This window comes from Durio zibethinus, chromosome 10 (genome assembly GCF_047325235.1).
Source record: "Durio zibethinus cultivar Kanyao isolate XHJ-2024 chromosome 10, ASM4732523v1, whole genome shotgun sequence".
Taxonomy (NCBI): domain Eukaryota; kingdom Viridiplantae; phylum Streptophyta; class Magnoliopsida; order Malvales; family Malvaceae; genus Durio; species Durio zibethinus.
Window position 1 is genome coordinate 5,135,274 of NC_143171.1, and position 19,456 is coordinate 5,154,729.

Sequence of the window (19,456 nt, forward strand, 5' to 3'; positions counted from 1 at the left end):
TACTATTTTTGAATATTTTTGTTTACTAAGTAATTGGTAATGCAGGAGACTGATAATAGTATTTACCAGGTTGCATGTGGAAGTTGCGTCATTCTAACAGAGTTTGCAAGTTGCAAAACCTATATACTCCATGATCTGCTCTAACGTTCGTAGTTGTCTGTTTGCAATTGATCATACGCTATCCGTAACATGCTTTAATGTTCCTTTCTCAATTCTCTGTTTATGAAATTCAGTGCAACCTACTGAAAAATCCCAAATTGCCTGGAATTTGTAAAATAAATACATTTTCTAAGTTAAATCACTTTTTTTTTTGGCTCAATATGAGCATCCCAAGAGAATCATTTACTCATCACTGCGAGATCTCTTTAGACTCCAAATTTCAGAATCTACTCTGCAAAAATCCTTGAAGCCGCAATCTCGTCTGATACATGACTTTGTGAAGGGCACTAAAATTGATCTCTTATGTCTTTAGGGATCCTGCAAAACTGAACTGAGGCAAGTGTGCTAATTTGACACAAATGATAACTTGGTAACCTGAGCTTCATGCCGAGAACTGATATAGGAGGGGATCTTAAAACTGTAAAGATTCCCCACGGCGTTGGCTTACATAACATCGAAGAAATTTTCTTTGTCATTTTTCAGGATACTGAGGTTATCCCGTTATCGTCACGTTCATGGGAGAGCTGATATGTCAGCCAGCCAATCACAAATGGTCCGATGCGTTAGCAAGTCACGGGCTTGAAGCTTTGTGCTTATCCCCATAAAGAAAGTAGTGGCCTCGTCGTTAATATTAACTCACGGCAACCAATGCCGGTAATTATTGTTGGAATATGAAGCTGTAGCAAATACCATGTGGCATAGGTTAGAGTTGAGCATTAATTTTTCAAAGCTACCAATAATTTCAGGCTTACATGGGTTGCCAACCAACTATACTTGATATTGTAAACATAATCCACTTGATTATCAAAAAAGAAAATATTTCTCCTTTCCCCATCTGTTCACACAGGAATTGACAGATTAGTGTACTCTTCATAATTTTGCACGCTTGTTTTAGATTAAAGGCTGATGGATGATAGGTCCATTTCAGCCGATAGTTAGATCCAGAGTTAAGCTAACGGTCAATAGAATAAAAGCCAAGGAACCCTTCGAACCACTCTGCCTAACCTGTTTCATAATTTCATTAGCTGTTACGTAGACTTAAATACAAACAGAAATCGAACCTTCGCTGTGACTTTCTCGACAACATGTGATTTGTCTTTAGTTTCTTTACGTGGCAACCGCCAGCTGCCAAGGCATTGGCTTGGAAACCGCCGGCTCTCCAAAATACTAGTCGTTTCATTTTCCCCATTTGCTTCTTTTCTAATCTACAGAAATTTCAGACTGAATCAGGTTATTGAAACACAGGGATTTATTAGCAACTTCAACTCTTAATATCAACTTATCAAGGATGAACAGGCAGAGGCCTTTTTCTCTTTCTTTCACCATTTTCAGGTTTTGCAGAGACATTGTTTAGCGATGAACGAAAATTTTATTATTCTTGGTGTTGTATCTACCAAAAACCAACGACCGAACAAAGCTCTATAATTCCTATTACAAGATTATGTATAAATTTGTAAATCGAAAGCATGTCAGATACAAGCTTCTCACAAAGGCAAGAGAGCAAAACTTGGCTGACATACCTCTTCAATGAAACAGAGTATCAAGCACCCCAACAAACTATAGATGGGAAAAGAAATGAAGAAAAAAAATATAGTTGAAACTCAGGAGGAACTCAAACAGAAATGCACATATACACTGGCCTGCTATGAGAGGTGCCTATCCATATGTACCCAACGCCTGATACGACCATCTGCATTCCTCCCTTGTCAATCAAATTTCTTGGCGCAGCAGTTTCAAATCAGTCAATGCATAGATATCCAGCTAATGATTTTAGTTTTGTTCAGAATGCCTTGTAGAAGCCTGTGTGTCTGTTCTTGTTTCATGCTTTCTTTTACTTCGGCGTTTTGATCTGGATGTTCGTGTCTTTGTAGTATGCTTCACTATGGGCTCTTGGATGCCCATAACTGGTTTATCATTAGCAGGGAGTTCAGGGGGAGCATCTGGCCATGGAGTGCGTTTTGATGGGACAGTGATGTCCAAAGGTGGATCAATTATCCATCTGCATGATGTAAAACTAATGATCAGATGGCATGGAAAGGAGACCAAGCCAGAGAAACTGATTTGAGTCATTAAAGTTAAAAATATATGTACAAAACCAACTGTAGCCCATGAGAGCATCAAGCATGCATGACACTTTACATCCAAGAAACATCCTCAATTAGGGTTAAGTGTTGGCACGAATATATCATTCCTAATCCAGATTTTTTACCTCATGGAAGCAACAAGATATGATATATAAGGAACAAAAATAAGAACTAACTTAAATTATAAGGATATAAATCTACTTATAATCATAAAGAATTCCTCAAATACCAGGTAAGTGACCATATCAGAAAGGTAAAAAAGATACTCCTACCACCCTAAGTTGAATGTTGTACATTGGCTCAGCACATAGTTTTAAAATAAATAAAGTAAATACTTTTCTCAAGGTTTCTGTTCTACCGAAACAAAAATTTGGAAATTCTTCTTTAACATTAAAATGCATGGGCTAGTTTCTAAAAGGTGAAAATCAATTGGGAATTCAGTTAAAAAAAAAAGTTTGGGAGCATCCACAAAAAGAGGAAACTATTCCAGGACATCCCAAAATGGAATGGGGCGGGAGTAGAACATATTTACAGTCACACCCCAATGCATCTTATCTCAAAAACTACTAAATCAGCACATATACATTGTAGTTTGTACGCATTTTCAATTAAATCAAGGAATAATCATCCCTTAGTAAACAAGTCTAACAAATGCAGAGACTACTTTATTAAATCACATATCAGCAACTATGCCCTTCCAAAAAAAACATATCAGAAAGTGTGATAAGTGGTCAACAATATAATAAATGGTATTAAGAAAAATCCAGCAGTATACAACCAAGAATACCAATGTAAGATGCAAAAGTTCAAGAGAGAATATCTCAAGATATTCAACTAAAGAATCCATAAGAGCATTAACCATGATAACTCAATCATTATTTATTCAAGTCCAACCCATATGGTTCAGAGGAGTAAAAAGCATAATGGCCACAACCGATTCCTCACACATTTGTACTTATGCCACATTGCACCCATTGAATTCTAAAACATCAATGAAAACACTTAGTTTTGCTAATGAAGCAGCAAATAATGAAAATTTACTACAACATTTGAAATAAAGGGTGCTTAATTTGGCATTTGTCAATGTCACTCCATACATAAGGTTTATTACAAGTTGACACATCATCAGAACAGTCAAACATACATTGACCAATGAATGCAAACCCAATTCATTTGTTATCTGGTATTTTAAGTTTCTTACCCTATGTTCAGTCCAATATCAATTATATTATCTAACCTTCTACAATACATAATCATCAAACCTAAATCATCTGACAAAGAAGAACTACATGATCAGTCCAACATCAATTATATTATCGTTAAAATCATTAGGCAGCATAATACCAAAATAAAACGAGAACCAGATAAGAGATTCACCTGGGAGGAAATTTGCTATCAGCACGAGCTTCAACTCGAAGCCACCAGAGCAAAACTTGACGACCACAGCTTCCAAGTGGCTCCACCACCGAAGGGTCTTTAACCAAGCCCAGTGGACTCTCAATATCCCCATGTAACATATCAATATCCTTAATCCATTCCGGCTTATCTCCACCATCTTTCCAAAGCAACCTAGAATTCAAAACAAACCCCGACCACTCCAACTTCCTAGGCAGCACAGTTGCTCTATCATCAATATAAACAGCACTTTTCCCCGCAAAGGGCAATGTATTAAAAGTATGCCATCCTGCCAACATATAAGACACGTTACAGGCCGGACCTTGAATCGGCATTCTAGGATTCTCCTCTTTATCCTTCTTCCGATCCGCTGATTCGTCAGTATTAGCTAGAGTAGCAAGTATTCCAACTGAAACTGCTCCGAACCATTTCACATTTTGGATCTCGTCAAAAAGTTCCATACTATGCATATTACTATCATCCGCAAACATAACAATTCCATCCAATTTCTTCTCTCTTACAATTCTGCCCCCAAAATAACACAAAATTGGAATCAACTCAAAATTTCTAACCTCCTAATTCCAAAACGCGTAGATTGCCATCGTTTTTTCAATATAAATGAAAATTAAATAAATGATTACCTTAAAGCACGAAGGCGCATTTTGGACTCCAATTTATTTCGTTCGTCCCAGGAATTCGGCATCCGTTGATTGAATCCAACGTGGATGGTTTTCAAACCAGATTTGGCAATAAGCGACGCCGTTTCATTGCTGATCCCACCGGCTTCCACCACGATCCAAACCACATCGTAAGGAACCAGCATTAACGAGTGCATCACACCGGTCAAATGCAGCGCTTGGAAAGTCCGCACATAGGTCGGCGTGACCACGATAATTGTACTGGGATCCTTCACACCGAATTGCAACCTCTGCTCTTTTTGAACTCTTTCTATGATCTTGTGCGCCTTCATGACCTCAATCGGGTTCGGGTGCGGCCACGGCCTAATCCGGATCCCGTGCCGCCCTACAACCACTCGTGAATTCGTCGCCGTCTTGTTCAGCAAAGGTAACTCGAGGTTGGAAACGGGGTTGGTGGACAGAACAGAGTGAACATCTAGGGTTTTGGCGAGTTCGGCAGTGGAACGAAACGGCGCCGTGTAGAAGTTGGTGGAAGAAGTGGAGAACAAAAAGAAGAAGACTAAGCGAGAAAAGCGGAATCCAAGGACTAAGCTGATTAAACAACAGAGACCGTGTAGGATAAGCCAAAAAATAGTGGCCGGCGATTTAACGGCGCTGTCGGAAGATGAATCCAACGGTCCTGGTGATCTGAAGCTGTTGCTACGACGGTTGAGGTAGCTCTGCGGCAACGCAGAAAGCTTCATTGTTGCCACTCTCCTAAAGCTCCTGCAAGAGAGAGAGAAGAAGAAAATTATGGAATTTTTTTGGGGGGGGGGGAGGTAGGTTGATTTGGTGGGGATTGGTTTAAGAGTTTGATTAATGAAAGGATTTTATGATTACTTTGGAATTACGATTGATTTGAGTTTGGGTTATTGTCAGTTTGCTGCTTTTGATTTGGTGTTTTCTTCTCCATTTCTTTTTATTCTTCTCTTTCGTTTTTATTTTCTATATAGTGAGAAACGGGGTGGGGGGGACAAAGACATTAGCCCATGATTTAGGGGCCCATGTGAGAAAGCTTAATGCTCGAATTTAGACAGGATTAAAAAGTTGGAATTTCGTAGTAAAAATGGAGGGAACTTATACATGGAAAGATGTTACCAAATGCTAACTTCTTCTCCTAAATTTGCTGAATCAATAATTACCATGATACAATCAAGAGGCCATGACTATAACTTGAGAATTTTAATTAATGTAACTGCTTATATTTGTAAATTCCATAAAAATAATTTAGTATTTAACATTTGAAATGATATATTATATATTAATAATAGATTTAAAACTGATTTGGATTTGGATTAATTTAATTCATTTATACAGTAATTTTTATAAAAATAACATCTAATACATTTTAAATTTAAATTTTAAAATATTAACTTTTTCTTTTATTCTAAATTTATTTTTAACTACAGTGATACATCTGCTGCAAAGCAAAAGAACAATTCTTCAAATACGGAGTTAGAGCAATTTATGGGAAATGGAAATCCATATAGGAAATTAGGTAAATGGTCAGGGAAATATAGGTGGGCCGTCGAAATAAAACAAATAAGCTAGTGTTTATAAATCCAGCTTATACAAACGTTCAATTAAATTTTGACACAGAACAGAAATAAATTGGGTTATGAAACATTTATGATTTTTTTTTATTTAATAATAAAACATTTGCCAATTCTACCTAATATTAATAACAATGAGTTAGCTATTTTAACTAAGCCAATCATTAACTCTATTATGTTATATTATTATTACATATAATCTAATGATTAATTTAATTAATTTATATAATTAATACAATATTTTAATCGATATAAAATTTAAATTTTCTTTCTTTATTCATATAAAATAAATTAACTATAAATCATATGCTAAATTTGGCATTAGCTTGATTTTCACTTATAAATGAAGAGCAGCTCCATCAAGTGATGCAATATTCGCTTTTCATTTTCTTTTCCTTCCTTCTCTTTCGTATCTATCAAACAAGGAAAATGATTATATTCCTTTTCATTTTCTTTCTGTTTATTGTCATTTGTACCTTTTTTTTTTTCTTTCTCTTTCTCTCAAATAAAAAGAAAATAACGGTGCCACACCTACTTGAAAGGAAAAGATTTCCTTTTACTCCTATTCACTATTATTGTTTGGGTGGGGACGGAGAGGGGATTTGGAGGTTGGGGCATAGCATTTTTGCTGATTCATCACCATAAAAAATTGATCTATAACTAGAAATTATTTGAATCACTATTCGTCAATCAAACTAAAAAGCTGCAAATGTCACTACGCAATCACAAGCATAAAATAATTATTTAATTTTTCAATCTTCATAATTCGTTGGCAACACTCGAACAATTAATCATGATGCCGTTAAAAGAACCGCATAGTTTATAATAATTAATTAAAACCATCTAATTATTATCCTTGTTTATGAAAACTAATTAACTACTTATTTTTATAACAACTTTTCATACAAAACATTTGATTGTCATTGATTTATTATCCAAATATTTTAATATAAAATTGAAACAAAAAGCTTTTTTCACATGAAATTCGAATCCTTGTGTATGAGCATCTAAATGTTTTATGTTGAAAGCTTTTCTAATTTATTTTTTATATCTTAAATTATTATTATTATTATTTTGGTTTGAAATCTTTTAAAAAATATTGCATAGCTTCTTAAATACATCATATTTAATTAATTAACATTCATTTTTCATTATATTTTGAAAATATGCAAATATATATGCTTGATATATATATGCATCTAATTTAAGCACCAAGTCAACATTAATTATTCATTAAAAATGTGAGTATTCAATAAAATGGGCAAAGGAGCATGGGAAAAATTAAAGAATGGGGGTTTGAAAAAAGGTAGAGTAGGGAAGAGGGAAAGGGTTTGGTGGGGTGGTTAGGTTGATTAGCTTCATATCACCTCACTGAAAGTGGTGAGTTTCCTTTAGAGCGAGGCAAGCCATATATGTGAATGCCTCCTTATTAGTTTATTTCTCAACCTTCCCTTCAAGGGTTTGAACTTGGAACAAAGCCTGTCTTCCGGATAGTTGCAAAACTCAACTCATTTCATGTTTTAATTATACAAACCATTTGCCTCACATTTTTCTAATTTTATATGCAGATCGAGACTTGAGTAGAAAGTAACAATGAAACACGAGAAACATGGAGACGAATTTATTCTAGAGCTGCTGTTAAAGAAATTTAGCATAACTTTATTTGTAAGAAATAATATTATATATGAACGTATTCGGAAACCCATAGTTTGTTGGATGAATGAAATCATAGGATTTCGATGTTTCCTTCATATTCAAGAGTGATAAAATTAGGAGTCTTAATGTTCTTCCTAAGGATAACAATGGATTGAATCAAATTTAAATATAAAAAAAATAAAAAAATCATCAAATTGATTTAAGTATCATAAATATAAATCAAATAAAATTTGGAATGAACAACTAGACTCAAAATCGATTTAAAAAAAATCAAATCGAATCAAAATTCGTTAGAAATAGATTGAGCTATCATTCCTAATTCTTCCCATCATGGCATTTTCCTTTTTCCTTTTAATTACCGATGATATATATGCACTTCATTTTTACTTTTGAGTTAATTTTGGTTCAATTAATTATCATTGTATTAGAGTGGTGATAAAAATCTCTCTAACAACGCTTCATGTCTACAATTAATTAAATTAGGCATTGTACCCATTTGTTAACTTATGTGATATATTCATTATTTGTATATGTGATAAATTCTTTATTTTTATTTTTAAAAGAGAATATTAAAATGTTAATCTGTATTTATTGTTAATTGATTTTAAATTAAATACGGTAACGCTAAATTATGATCTACCTACAAAGGTTTCAATTCTGATCTCCTTGCCACTGTTTTACAAATGCATATTTGAAAAGTATAAAGCATCATGCAAATTAAGATGGCGACCGACGAAAGATTTGGTCTATAGTTTTAAAAACTAATAACAGCGAAGTAGATCGCCTAATGACTAAGACCTTGGAAATTAATTAACGAGGTTGGTCAAGGGTTTTAAATATACTAAACTTGGAATCTTTAAGTCTTAGTGAAGACAGAATCAATGCCATAAACATAAGGTAAAGGCTATCTATTCCTTAACCGGCTCAAGGGCATGTCCGTATCTATGAAATTTCAAGGCGAGACTCTTAAGAAAGATTCTGACGTGTTGTTTGAGAAAGAATGATCAAACTCTTAAGAAAGAATTCAACATATTGTTTAACAGAATGAAGCTAGATGATGCGATTTGGACGATGTTACATACACATAAATGTGCATGTCATATTTTTCAAAAATAAATAATAAGATAGCATTTTTTTACTAAGTTAAAAAATTGATTTGAAAAAAAAATCAATTACGTGTACATATGCGTTTTTTTTGTACAACAAAAATTACAATTTAAGGATAAGTGAAGAAATTATAGGTTTAAGGTTTAAAATCTTATATTTATTAGATATTATCTTTAAACTATGGTTATATGAATTAATTAATCTAAATTTTAGATATATACATATGTATATGTTTTATGTGTATATAACCTTTCCCATGTCATTATTTTCTTCTCTAATTTGGACAAAATTGTAGGTAAAAAAACTCTTTGCTTGCTCTATTTAGCATTTTCCCTTTAACAAATTTGTATTTTTTAAAAAACTTATAGTCTAGTAGGGTTTTTTTTTTTTTTTTTTTGGAGTATTTACCTCTTGAATCAAATAATGGAAAATGGTGGGTTTTAGAATAAGCCTAAATGTTTTTCGCAGCTTTGGGTCCTTTTTAAACAATTCCTTTAGGACCTTTTTGGGCCATTTATCACATTAAGGCGATTGTTTTCCAAAAAGTCCGACATAGGGAATATTAGATCACGGACAAGAGGCCCAAAATTAGCCCAATTGTTAGTTATTACTTACTATAAGGATATACCAAACTTAAACCTACCATGCTCACAGGGATAGCCCCAGTTGAGTTACAGCAAAAATTCAACAAATAATCGCTTAAAATATTTGCTCAGATAAAAAAATATTACCCATCCTTCTGAAGCCTAGGAGGTTTAACATTATCTTCAGTAGCAAGCAACTATTCCTCTTTACTTTACTAGCTTAGTGCTCACGCCCAGCATTGTGTTCAGGTGAATTTCTTTAAAATTGTTCACCAGGCAGGCTTGATCTTCAAGTCAACTTGGGGTCAGTTTCAGAGTCGAGGATTTCAAGTTCGAATTACAATAATAACTCCTCTTTGGTTCAAATTTAACAAAAACGAAAGAAACATATAATAAGGGAAAGTTCTAGCTTTGCTTGAATTGAAAGTTGTCGAATTGCTTCTTTTCGCACCAACTCTAATTTTTGGTCTTGAAAGTCCAAAGTGCCAAACTATCCTTGTAAAATGTTTTTGCGTTTTTGTTTGACATTTCAAACCCACATTAGAAGTTCTTAAATGTAATAGAATATTATGCATATATATATTTATAAAGTAATCAAATTATTCATGGCAACCCTAACAACCACCCTTAAATTTGCATGCTATAAAGTATATATCTATCCAACCTTGCTTAGACAAACCATTTTTTCTAATTGTAACTTTAGATTTTTTTTAGAATGTTCAGCAACTTGTCCCTGGTGTAGAAGCTTTAAAAAAAAATTAAACCTAGTGAGGGTGGTTCAATTACATTCACAAACAAAAAAGAAACCAAAAAAAAAAAAAAAAGAGAAGATATAAAATGCTGAAAGAGAGCCCAAAATTAACGGACTTTCGGGTGAGAGGTCAACATTTTAGGCAGGCCACTCAGGCACGCCGTCCCTTCTCTGCTTGCTTCACTTCAATTTCGTTTCTGTTGCCTTTCCGTCTTTGACTTTTGGCCTCTTGCCTCGTGCGTTGTCAGCTCTGCAGGTTCATGGAAATTGCATTTGGGTTCAGATTCATGCAAGTTGAGAGGCGGACCCCCAACTTGAATTTGGGTTGCAAAGCTCGTGACTGAAATTTGGACCTTTCGGTTCATTTTCCTTAGTAAATTATTATGGGGGTCTGGATTTAGAAAACGGAAGCATGGCCGCGATTGGTGCACCAACCTGGTGTGACTTGTGAGTGTGAACTGTGAAGACGGTTCAGAGACGTCACCATCTTCGCGTGCATGTGATCATACTTACTAGCTACTATTTTATTCAATTCATGATCCCTTCCCTTCACACGTGGCATTGCTGTAACATTTTTTGTATTGACTTGTACACTTTGAACAGATCCAGCGAATGTTGACCAAATATATAAGCTAAGCACTGATGAAGTTGGAGGAAAATCGACACACACACACACGTGTGTATATATATATATGTATAGGATTTAATATATGGGACATTAAATGAGTTTTTTTTTTCTTATGATTCTATATATTTTGGTTTTTGCATTTGGAAGGAAAGAAAAAAAAATGAAGATGGTAGTTACTGTAGTGGCAAACTGGCAATGAAGAAAAGTTGAATTAGGGTTTATGATAAGTTTTAATTTACTTTTTAAATAAGACTGACAAAAAAATTGTAAATTATCAAGATTTAAATTTTATATTTATTAGGTATTATTTTTTAAGAATAATTATATCAAACAGCATAATTAATCTTCAAATTCATAATGTATATTCTTTCATAACTTTTTTTTTTTATAATAATTTTTTCAAATTTAAGAAGTTTAATTATAAAACTAATATCTTTTTTTTTATATATATAATTGAAGTTATGAATCATACTCACTAATATTAAAATTTAATATTTTAGCAACAAACTGTACAGCTGTTGACCACTAATAATTCATTTAAAAATTAAAAAAGGAAAGAAAAAAAAAGCTGAGAATATATTACTAGTAAAATGACCAAAAAAAAAAAATGCTGTGAAAGACATGTGGTCCAATATATCTATGTGGAATTCAAAACATGTGAATCCATGTGGTGGATGAAGAAACACTTAATCAACAGAGTCGATAAGCGATTAAAGTCAAGTTCCACGTAGTTGGAGTTAAAGAATAAAATTTAAATTCGAACCATATCCTCGTTGGAAATGCCATTGGCGATATCAGGATCAAGGAATAAGAACTTTGCAACACTTGCTAATGACAACAATATTCCAATATTTCTATAAAAAAAAATTCACTGAAGTGAGATTTGAATAGTAATTTTTGTTGGCATATTTGATATCAGATTATATAACGATAGATACTGTTTTTATATATATACACATTATGGTTAGAGACTCTTTTAATTTTAAGTTTGACCTAAATTTAATTTTCACTTCAAACATTTTTAAAGACTATTTTTAATATCGATCAGATTTTGATTAATAAAAATAAGAAACTACTTTACTAATCCTTACAATTTGAGAAATAATTTTCTCTCCTTTTATAAATCTCATTCATTCATTTAAAAGTCAAACTTGTAACCTCCAAAATAGATCTTAAACTCTAACTATGGTTGGCAAAAAAAAAAAAAAAAAATCTAACGTTGGAAATGAAAAGAATGTAACCTTCATTATCCGACCTTATATCCTACACAACTAAAAAAAATGACAAAGGTTAAGAAATTTGCCCAAAATATTAAGTGAACTGTGTCATGCTGGCAACAACTTTCCTCTTAATCTGCTATAAAAAGTTATACTCGCTCTGTCCTTATTTTCTTTGTCCATAATTTTTTTTTTTGATGTTCAAAATTATGTTTTTTCATATTTAAAATATTTATTTTTTATATTTTTAAATTATATTTTAATTTTGTTTATTTTTTAACGTTAAAAGTTATAAAACTTTAATTTTAATTATTTGATATTAAAATTAATTTTAAAAAAATTTGTAAAAATTAACACAGCTCAAATATTTTAACACAGACAGAATGTAAATGATTGAATCTTACGGATCGGCGGCTTAGGACAAAGTTTTGACTCATCACCCCCCGTGTCCCAACCTCCTCAGACCAATTTAACCTGATTGGACCACGTATTCAGAACAAGACATGAAGTCAATGTCTCCACATATAAAATTTTCAATAATTAACCATAATCTTGATTATTAGGCAGAAGAAATTTGAGAAAATTGTCGTAAAAATTTTAAAAAAAAGTTTGGTCTTGAAGAGCAAGTAACCTATGGTTACTAGATCCTACTTACTAAATAAAAATAATAATTTATTTTTTTGATGTGGTTGGATCTTATTCGTACCTACATTTGACGGCAAATGGTAAGATGACAGGACAGTCACGTTGTTGACCAATAGGGTTCCATAGCGGATGGCATCAGTTTGACCGAAAGTCCAGCTTGCCCTTTATCAACGGCCCTTCCTCCCCTCGTTTTCTTTTCACTCCTTCGGCTCTTTATTTTTTCTCTCTCTGAATGGTTTTGTTGCAGACATGGCCGTGGAGCTCAGGATGAGTTACAGGAACAGCAACAGCTTCGCAGCCAAAATGGAAGAAAACGTAGTCCAAGAAGCAGCTTCTGGGCTTGAAAGTGTTGAGAAACTCATCAGATTACTTTCCCAATCTCAACAACAACAGCAACAGCAACAAAACACTAGCAGTAAACAAGAAAAATATCAATCTTCTCCAATCTCAACAAGATCTTCCCTGGATTTAGAAATGGACTGCAAAGCTGCAGCAGATGTTGCTGTTTCAAAGTTCAAGAAAGTTATCTCACTTCTGGGTCGAACCAGGACTGGACATGCTCGTTTCAGAAGAGCCCCTGTACCACCCCCTGCTGCTGCTGTTGCTACAAATACTACTGTTAATCAAAACCAAGCAAATCAAGCGCAAGAAACGAAGGTTTATTACGCAACGCCGATCCAGCAGATTCCACCACCTGTTACTACTTATCAGCCTCATCATCATGATTTTTTCACGGTCAAAAGTGGGGGTTTAGAAAGGAAAGATTCATCAACAACCATCAATTTTTCATATTCTTCTACTGGGAATTCGTTTATGTCATCCTTGACAGGGGATACTGATAGCAAGCAGCCATCTTCATCATCTGCGTTTCAAATTACTAATCTCTCTCAGGTTTCCTCGGCTGGGAAGCCTCCTTTGTCTTCTTCTTCTTTGAAGAGGAAGTGTAGCTCTGAGAATTTGGGTTCTGGAAAGTGTAGTGGTTCTTCTGGTCGTTGCCATTGCTCTAAGAAAAGGTACATATCCATCTATTTCTCTTCTTTCACAAGTTATTATCACTTTTAGTTCTTATCGTGTTTACTTTCGTACTGAAGTTTGTGTATTCAATTTTTTGCCTTTGACAGAAAGCTGAGATCGAAAAGGGTTGTAAGGGTTCCAGCAATAAGCCTGAAGATGGCTGATATTCCACCGGATGATTACTCATGGAGGAAATACGGTCAAAAACCAATAAAGGGATCTCCACATCCAAGGTAATTTTCATGAAATCTTCTTTATCTTTTCTTTTGGGCATAAATTAGTTTGAATGTGAACAAGTTGATGGTATGCATAGAGTCAACTTTTGATTAGAAATTTTGCATAATTTTCACACTTTTTCTCACTAGAAATTTCAACATTCAACACTTCACAACATGTTCCGACCTTTTTCTGTTAAAGCAAAAAATGGTTCAGTTAAGTTTCCCCCAAGTTTTCTCTGACATGTTTTTTTGTCTGGTGTTGAATTATGATTGAACAGGGGTTACTACAAGTGCAGTAGCGTAAGAGGATGTCCAGCTCGCAAGCATGTGGAAAGAGCTTTAGATGATCCAACGATGCTAATAGTTACCTATGAAGGCGAGCATAACCATTCTCTATCTGTTGCAGAAACCAGCAATCTCATCTTGGAATCTTCTTAGAAGGAAGAACATTTCAATCCAACATAAATCCCGCAAAGTTCAATTTCATTTCATTTCTCAACATTTAACTATGGGTTAGGATAAACAGTTTGTAGCAAAATTAGTGGTACTAGTATCAATCTCGAAGTAGACATTTAGTGGGTTCGTTCATTTCCCTGTAAAATATATGCCCAAGCTCTCTTTAATCCTTCCTTCTTTCTCTTTCTTGAACACTGTTAATCAAAGACCCTTGTGAAGAAAAAGAAAGGGAAGATGGTGGATTTGGTATTAGATTTTACAATTATCAAAGAATGAAAGTGGGTTTCAATTCCATTCCAAATTTTCCATGCCATCTTTTGTCTTTGCTCCATCTTTTCTTTTGGTTCTTGTTTCTAGATGCCTACTACTAACTTTAATTTTCTTTTTCTGACATTGGTGAAGCAAATTTTCTATAATTAAATAGTAAAAGAAAGGGACTCAGTCAAACAATTGGAAAGTTGTGGACCAATGTGTCGTGTTTGGGACGGTTGACTATAAGGAAAAGAGGTTGGCAGTTGCCAGTTGGGACGGCCAATTAATTACAGGTTGGTGTTGGGTATAGATTTTAATAATTTTATTTCAAAGAGGTCGACAAAAAAAAAAAAGATAAAGTTTAAGATTTCAATAAATTTTTATAAAGATAGCAAAGTTTTCAATGCCCATTATTTCTTAATGGGGTTTGTTTGGATTCTAGGAAAAAGGTTGGCTAAATTCAGAGATAACTAAGACGGGGATGGTTGGTCTACAAAAAAAGGGCTTGAAGATCACTCTAATCTAAATGAGAAAAAGAAAATGGGCAAAGTCAAAATGGGTGGGTGGAGGAATTGATAAGTTTCTGGCCTTTAGGAAGGAAGGACCCTACATTTTTGTGCACAATTTTGTTTCTTTGCTTGCTTTGCCTTTCCTCAACGTCAACCTTCCCAAATGAAAATGGTCCCCACTGTCCTTCATTATTATTATTATTATTATTATTAAATTTTATTATCATTGACAAGTGGATGCCACCATTGACAAACACTATGACATTATTTCAACCCTCCCTACTAAAACAAAAGAAACAACAAGACAAAATACTACTATGCCCGTAGTGGAATTGTTTGATTCTCTCAATTATTCGAACCAAATGATGAAATAGGCAAGATCCATCTTTTGTACTAGTTTAAGAAGAATCATAAGCTTTTTCCTAGTAATTTCCCCCTCCCTCTCTTAAAGCTTCTAATATTTGTTTTCATGCATATGAAGTAGAAGAATAAATTGTATATAATTAGAGTTGATATTTAAAAGTTATAAATTTAAAAAAATTTAAATGCGTAATATTTTTTTTAATTAGATATATAATAAAATAAAAAATTTAACAATAAATTAAAAACTAAAAAAAAAAAAGTTCTATTTTTCTTTGCCGAGTGACATAAACCATTGTAGAGAACTAGTATATGGACACGAGCAAAAATATTTATTGATAAATTATTATCGTCCTGTTGACAGATGTCTAGGAAATACATAACATGATTAATTAAAATATTATATTTTTAAACAATTGCATTTAATATACTTATGTTGGACTCCTGTACATTACTTTTTAATATATTCATTATTATCATTTATTTATGTAAAACGCATTCGTGAATGGTAAAAGCTCATATTTATGAATGATTAAATTATGTTAGGAAGTAATTGATAGAAAAATAATGGAGGCGAGGTGGACATGATTTTATCAATTTCAAGAGAAATTATTCATTAATTATAACCTTTTTCATTTAATAACATTTTAAAATATTTCAATATTAAATAATAAGTTTGATTTTTTTTAAATAAAATCTTAATTTTAAATTTTATAAATAAAAGAATAAATTAAAAAAATTTTATTTTTTATGAGGTTCGGATTCGATTTTGAATTAATTAAAATTTAAAATAATTATCGATTACCAATAAATTTTATACAAAAAAAAAAGTTTCAGCACTTCTTTAAATCATCATCATCATATAATAAACTCAACTCAATTTTCATTTATTCTTTCTGTTGTATCTCAAACCTTGAAAAGCTTAACGACAGAGGAAAAAAAAAAGGATCAACTTTTTTTTTGGGTCAAATCCTAGCTGTAAATTATAGTGTAAACTTTCGTTGGAATGTCTTCTTTTCTTCAAAGCCTCTATTGACCCACATTCCCTTGTCAATTCATTCAAGTTTCTTGTTTTTCTTTGAAGGAAGTGGTTTCACACTTGCTTCGAGCTAGTTTGAAAACAATCCTTGAAGATAAATTGTGAACAGAAATACAGCGTGGGATTCGAATGGATTGATTCTGTTCATCCGATGTTGAAATGACAGGAAACATATGTCAGCTACAAGACACAGATTTTCATGTTTTCCAATCTTCATGTTTACATGTTGCTTTGGATAAGACATATTAGTTGAATTTGCAGTTTACATGAACAGGGATAAGTATTTTCCGGTGTATTTTTGTCTCCATGCATGATATATATTCTATTGTGGAAAAAAAGATTGTACAAGGATTGGAATTAATTTTCTCTTGATGCTTGAAAATAATTGGTTGATATATCAAAATTTGGATGAAACTAATAGTATTTATTTATTTATTTTTTAAATCTGTCATATTGGATTACACCAATAAAAAAATAATCTTCTTTAATTTCCTAAATCTCATTCTGTTTATTTTAAGTTTCGAATTTGAAATTTTCAAAATAATTTCTTAATTAAGTTTTAAACGTTGAAATATTTCCTTGGAGACAAAGTGATAATATTTATATAAACATAAAATAACTGTTTTTTAGAATTTTTTTTCTTCCCTTTAGTGTATTTTCCTCACTGCTTGGTTTGCAAAACATTTCTCATGTGATAATAAATTAAAACGCATCAAACTTGGAATGGGAGTAATGCTAAATTAATAATTTGAAATTATGTTATATATAAATGCTTGTTTCAAAATTTTATTACCAAGTTTAAGCACAGCATTGAGCATTATTACAAATATATATTTTTTTTCAAAGAAAGTAGCTCTAAAAACTTGAAGGAATTATTATTAAGCAGAGTTGCAGCTAGCTGAAAGGAAAAATCCAACCTCTCATTCTCCATTTTTACTCAAGGATCTATTGAGTTGGGCCTCTTTGATCAATGCAAAAGTACATAGAGTGGCCAGGTTTCAGGCCACAACTAATCCAAATCCATTTGATTAGACCAGCCTAACTTTCATGTCAAACCCCACCTTAAACGCCAAAACAGTGAAACCCAGTATGGCAAATCCTTCAGCTTCAAACCTTTTCGCCTTTCAGCTCTTCGTCGAATAATCCCTAGGCATTGGCGGCGATGGATTCCTTCCCCATCTCCATCGCCCGCCCATGAACAAACGGAAACCGTTCCTTTTGTCTCTCTTAAATATTCCCCCAAAACCACTCTTCTCTAACCCCTTCTCGCTCATGGCCCTGAACCAAACCCCAACCCGAACCACCCACCCGGATCTACCCCACAACGACTCCAACGACGACGAGCTCCTTTGCTCCAATCCACAACAGAACCAAGACGAACAGTCTTGCTCTTCTCTTAACGATACGCCGCCGTCACAGATAGGTTTTCCGGGGAAGTACTTAAGCGGGGAGTCACGAGTTGAGAGGGCATGGGCTCATTGGACCAAGCTTGGGCGGCCGAAGTTAATCGTGGCACCGATGGTTGACAACTCAGAGCTTCCATTTCGAATGCTCTGTAGAAAATACGGAGCCGAGGCTGCGTATACGCCCATGTTACATTCACGTATTTTTACGGAGAATGAAAAGTACCGTAACCAAGAATTTACTACTTGCAAGGTAAAATTTTTCTTTCATTTGTTGAAAAAAAATTTCAGGTTTTTTTTTTTTTTAAAGAACTTTGGTGTATTTATAATTGCAGGAGGATCGTCCATTATTTGTTCAATTTTGTGCAAATGACCCTGATGTCTTGCTTGAAGCTGCAAGGAGAGTCGAACCTTATTGTGATTACGTCGACATTAATTTGGGGTAAGTTATAACATTTTGAGTTTATGATTTTATTTTAGTGTAGGATGTAGAATACCCTTCATTGGGATGGCGCTGAAATATATATGATCATACCTTTTTGCCATTTAAGGAGTAAGAAGCAAATTACAATAGTAATTACGAAATAACTTCTTAGTTGAAATAGCTCGTATATTAATGGCTATGTGGTTTATGTGTAGGTGTCCTCAGCGAATTGCTAGACGAGGGAATTATGGAGCTTTCTTGATGGATAACCTTCCTCTAGTGAAGTCTTTAGTGGAAAAACTGGCTTTGAATCTTAGTGTGCCGGTTTCTTGCAAAATCAGGGTATTTCCTAATTTACAGGATACACTCAAATATGCAAAGATGCTTGAGGATGCTGGTTGCTCTCTTTTAGCTGTTCATGGCCGAACAAGAGATGAGAAAGATGGGAAGAAGTTTCGAGCTGATTGGAATGCCATTAAGGCTGTTAAAAATGCGCTTAGAATCCCAGTTCTTGCCAATGGGAACGTTAGGCATATTGATGATGTTCGGAATTGTCTGGAAGAGACAGAGGCTGATGGGGTGCTTTCAGCCGAGTCTCTTCTTGAGAATCCTGCTCTTTTTGCTGGATTCCGAACTGCTGACTGGGTAGCTGATGATGAGAAGGAGAATTTAGATGGAAAACTAGACCAGGCGGATCTGCTTTTGGAGTATTTGAAGCTCTGCGAAAGATACCCTGTCCCATGGCGGATGATCCGAGCTCACGTGCACAAAATGCTAGGAGACTGGTTTCGGATTCAGCCACATGTTAGAGAGGATCTAAATGCACAGTCCAGACTAACATTTGAATTTCTTTACAGTCTAGTGGATCGCTTACGGGAGTTGGGTGTAAGAATTCCACTTTATCAAAAGGATACTTAAGCAGCCAGAAGCTCAGCTGAGGGTGTGGCCATTTGATTGGCCTGACTCAAGTTAATTGAGTTGTAGATGCCTAGAATATGGCGAAAATCAGATTCTGTTTTCAGGTTTATTGCCAACTCTACAATTTGATTTGTTATTCTTTCTTCATTCAAACAATTTAGTCTTCAACCTATCAAAGTTGACTGGCCAAAAAAAACCTATCAAGGTCTTGTACAACTAATTAGTGGCGAAGCAAGCTAAAAGAGAGAATGCCCTAATAATTTTTAGTGTAAGATTATGAATTCACCCTTGTTGTATCATCTTCCTCTCAGTGGGATAAACCTTCTTTGAAGCATTGTTTTTTGCTGGAGCACTGAAGACAGTTTATTTCATTTGCTATTGTACTCTGAAATTTTTCGATCTTCTAT

General features: G+C 33.8%; 3 protein-coding genes and 1 long non-coding RNA gene across 4 annotated transcripts; 2 read left to right on the forward strand and 2 right to left on the reverse strand.

The window, feature by feature from the left end:
- Positions 1–1,505: 1,505 nt before the first annotated feature.
- On the reverse strand, positions 1,506–5,316 carry LOC111292520 (beta-1,4-xylosyltransferase IRX14-like). Its single transcript, XM_022884945.2, has 3 exons — positions 4,280–5,316; positions 3,621–4,163; positions 1,506–2,158 (listed from the first exon to the last, which is right to left on the reverse strand). The coding sequence occupies exons 1-3, from the start codon at positions 5,017–5,019 to the stop codon at positions 1,930–1,932; spliced, it is 1,512 nt and encodes a 503-aa protein (XP_022740680.2). The 5' UTR covers positions 5,020–5,316; the 3' UTR covers positions 1,506–1,929.
- A 3,746-nt stretch (positions 5,317–9,062) lies between these two features.
- LOC149516375 (uncharacterized) lies at positions 9,063–12,642 on the reverse strand. Its single transcript, XR_016345644.1, has 3 exons — positions 12,518–12,642; positions 12,216–12,285; positions 9,063–10,216 (listed from the first exon to the last, which is right to left on the reverse strand). It is a non-coding gene; the product is annotated as an uncharacterized LOC149516375 (long non-coding RNA).
- Positions 12,643–12,655: 13 nt separating this feature from the next.
- LOC111292615 (putative WRKY transcription factor 15) lies at positions 12,656–14,445 on the forward strand. The gene is made up of 3 exons (XM_022885072.2): positions 12,656–13,469; positions 13,578–13,703; positions 13,967–14,445. The coding sequence occupies exons 1-3, from the start codon at positions 12,706–12,708 to the stop codon at positions 14,124–14,126; spliced, it is 1,050 nt and encodes a 349-aa protein (XP_022740807.1). The 5' UTR covers positions 12,656–12,705; the 3' UTR covers positions 14,127–14,445.
- A 2,758-nt stretch (positions 14,446–17,203) lies between these two features.
- On the forward strand, positions 17,204–19,453 carry LOC111291790 (uncharacterized). The gene is made up of 3 exons (XM_022883801.2): positions 17,204–17,960; positions 18,043–18,149; positions 18,347–19,453. Exons 1-3 carry the CDS (start codon positions 17,499–17,501, stop codon positions 19,047–19,049), a joined length of 1,272 nt encoding a protein of 423 aa, XP_022739536.2. The 5' UTR covers positions 17,204–17,498; the 3' UTR covers positions 19,050–19,453.
- The last annotated feature ends 3 nt before the right edge of the window (positions 19,454–19,456 follow it).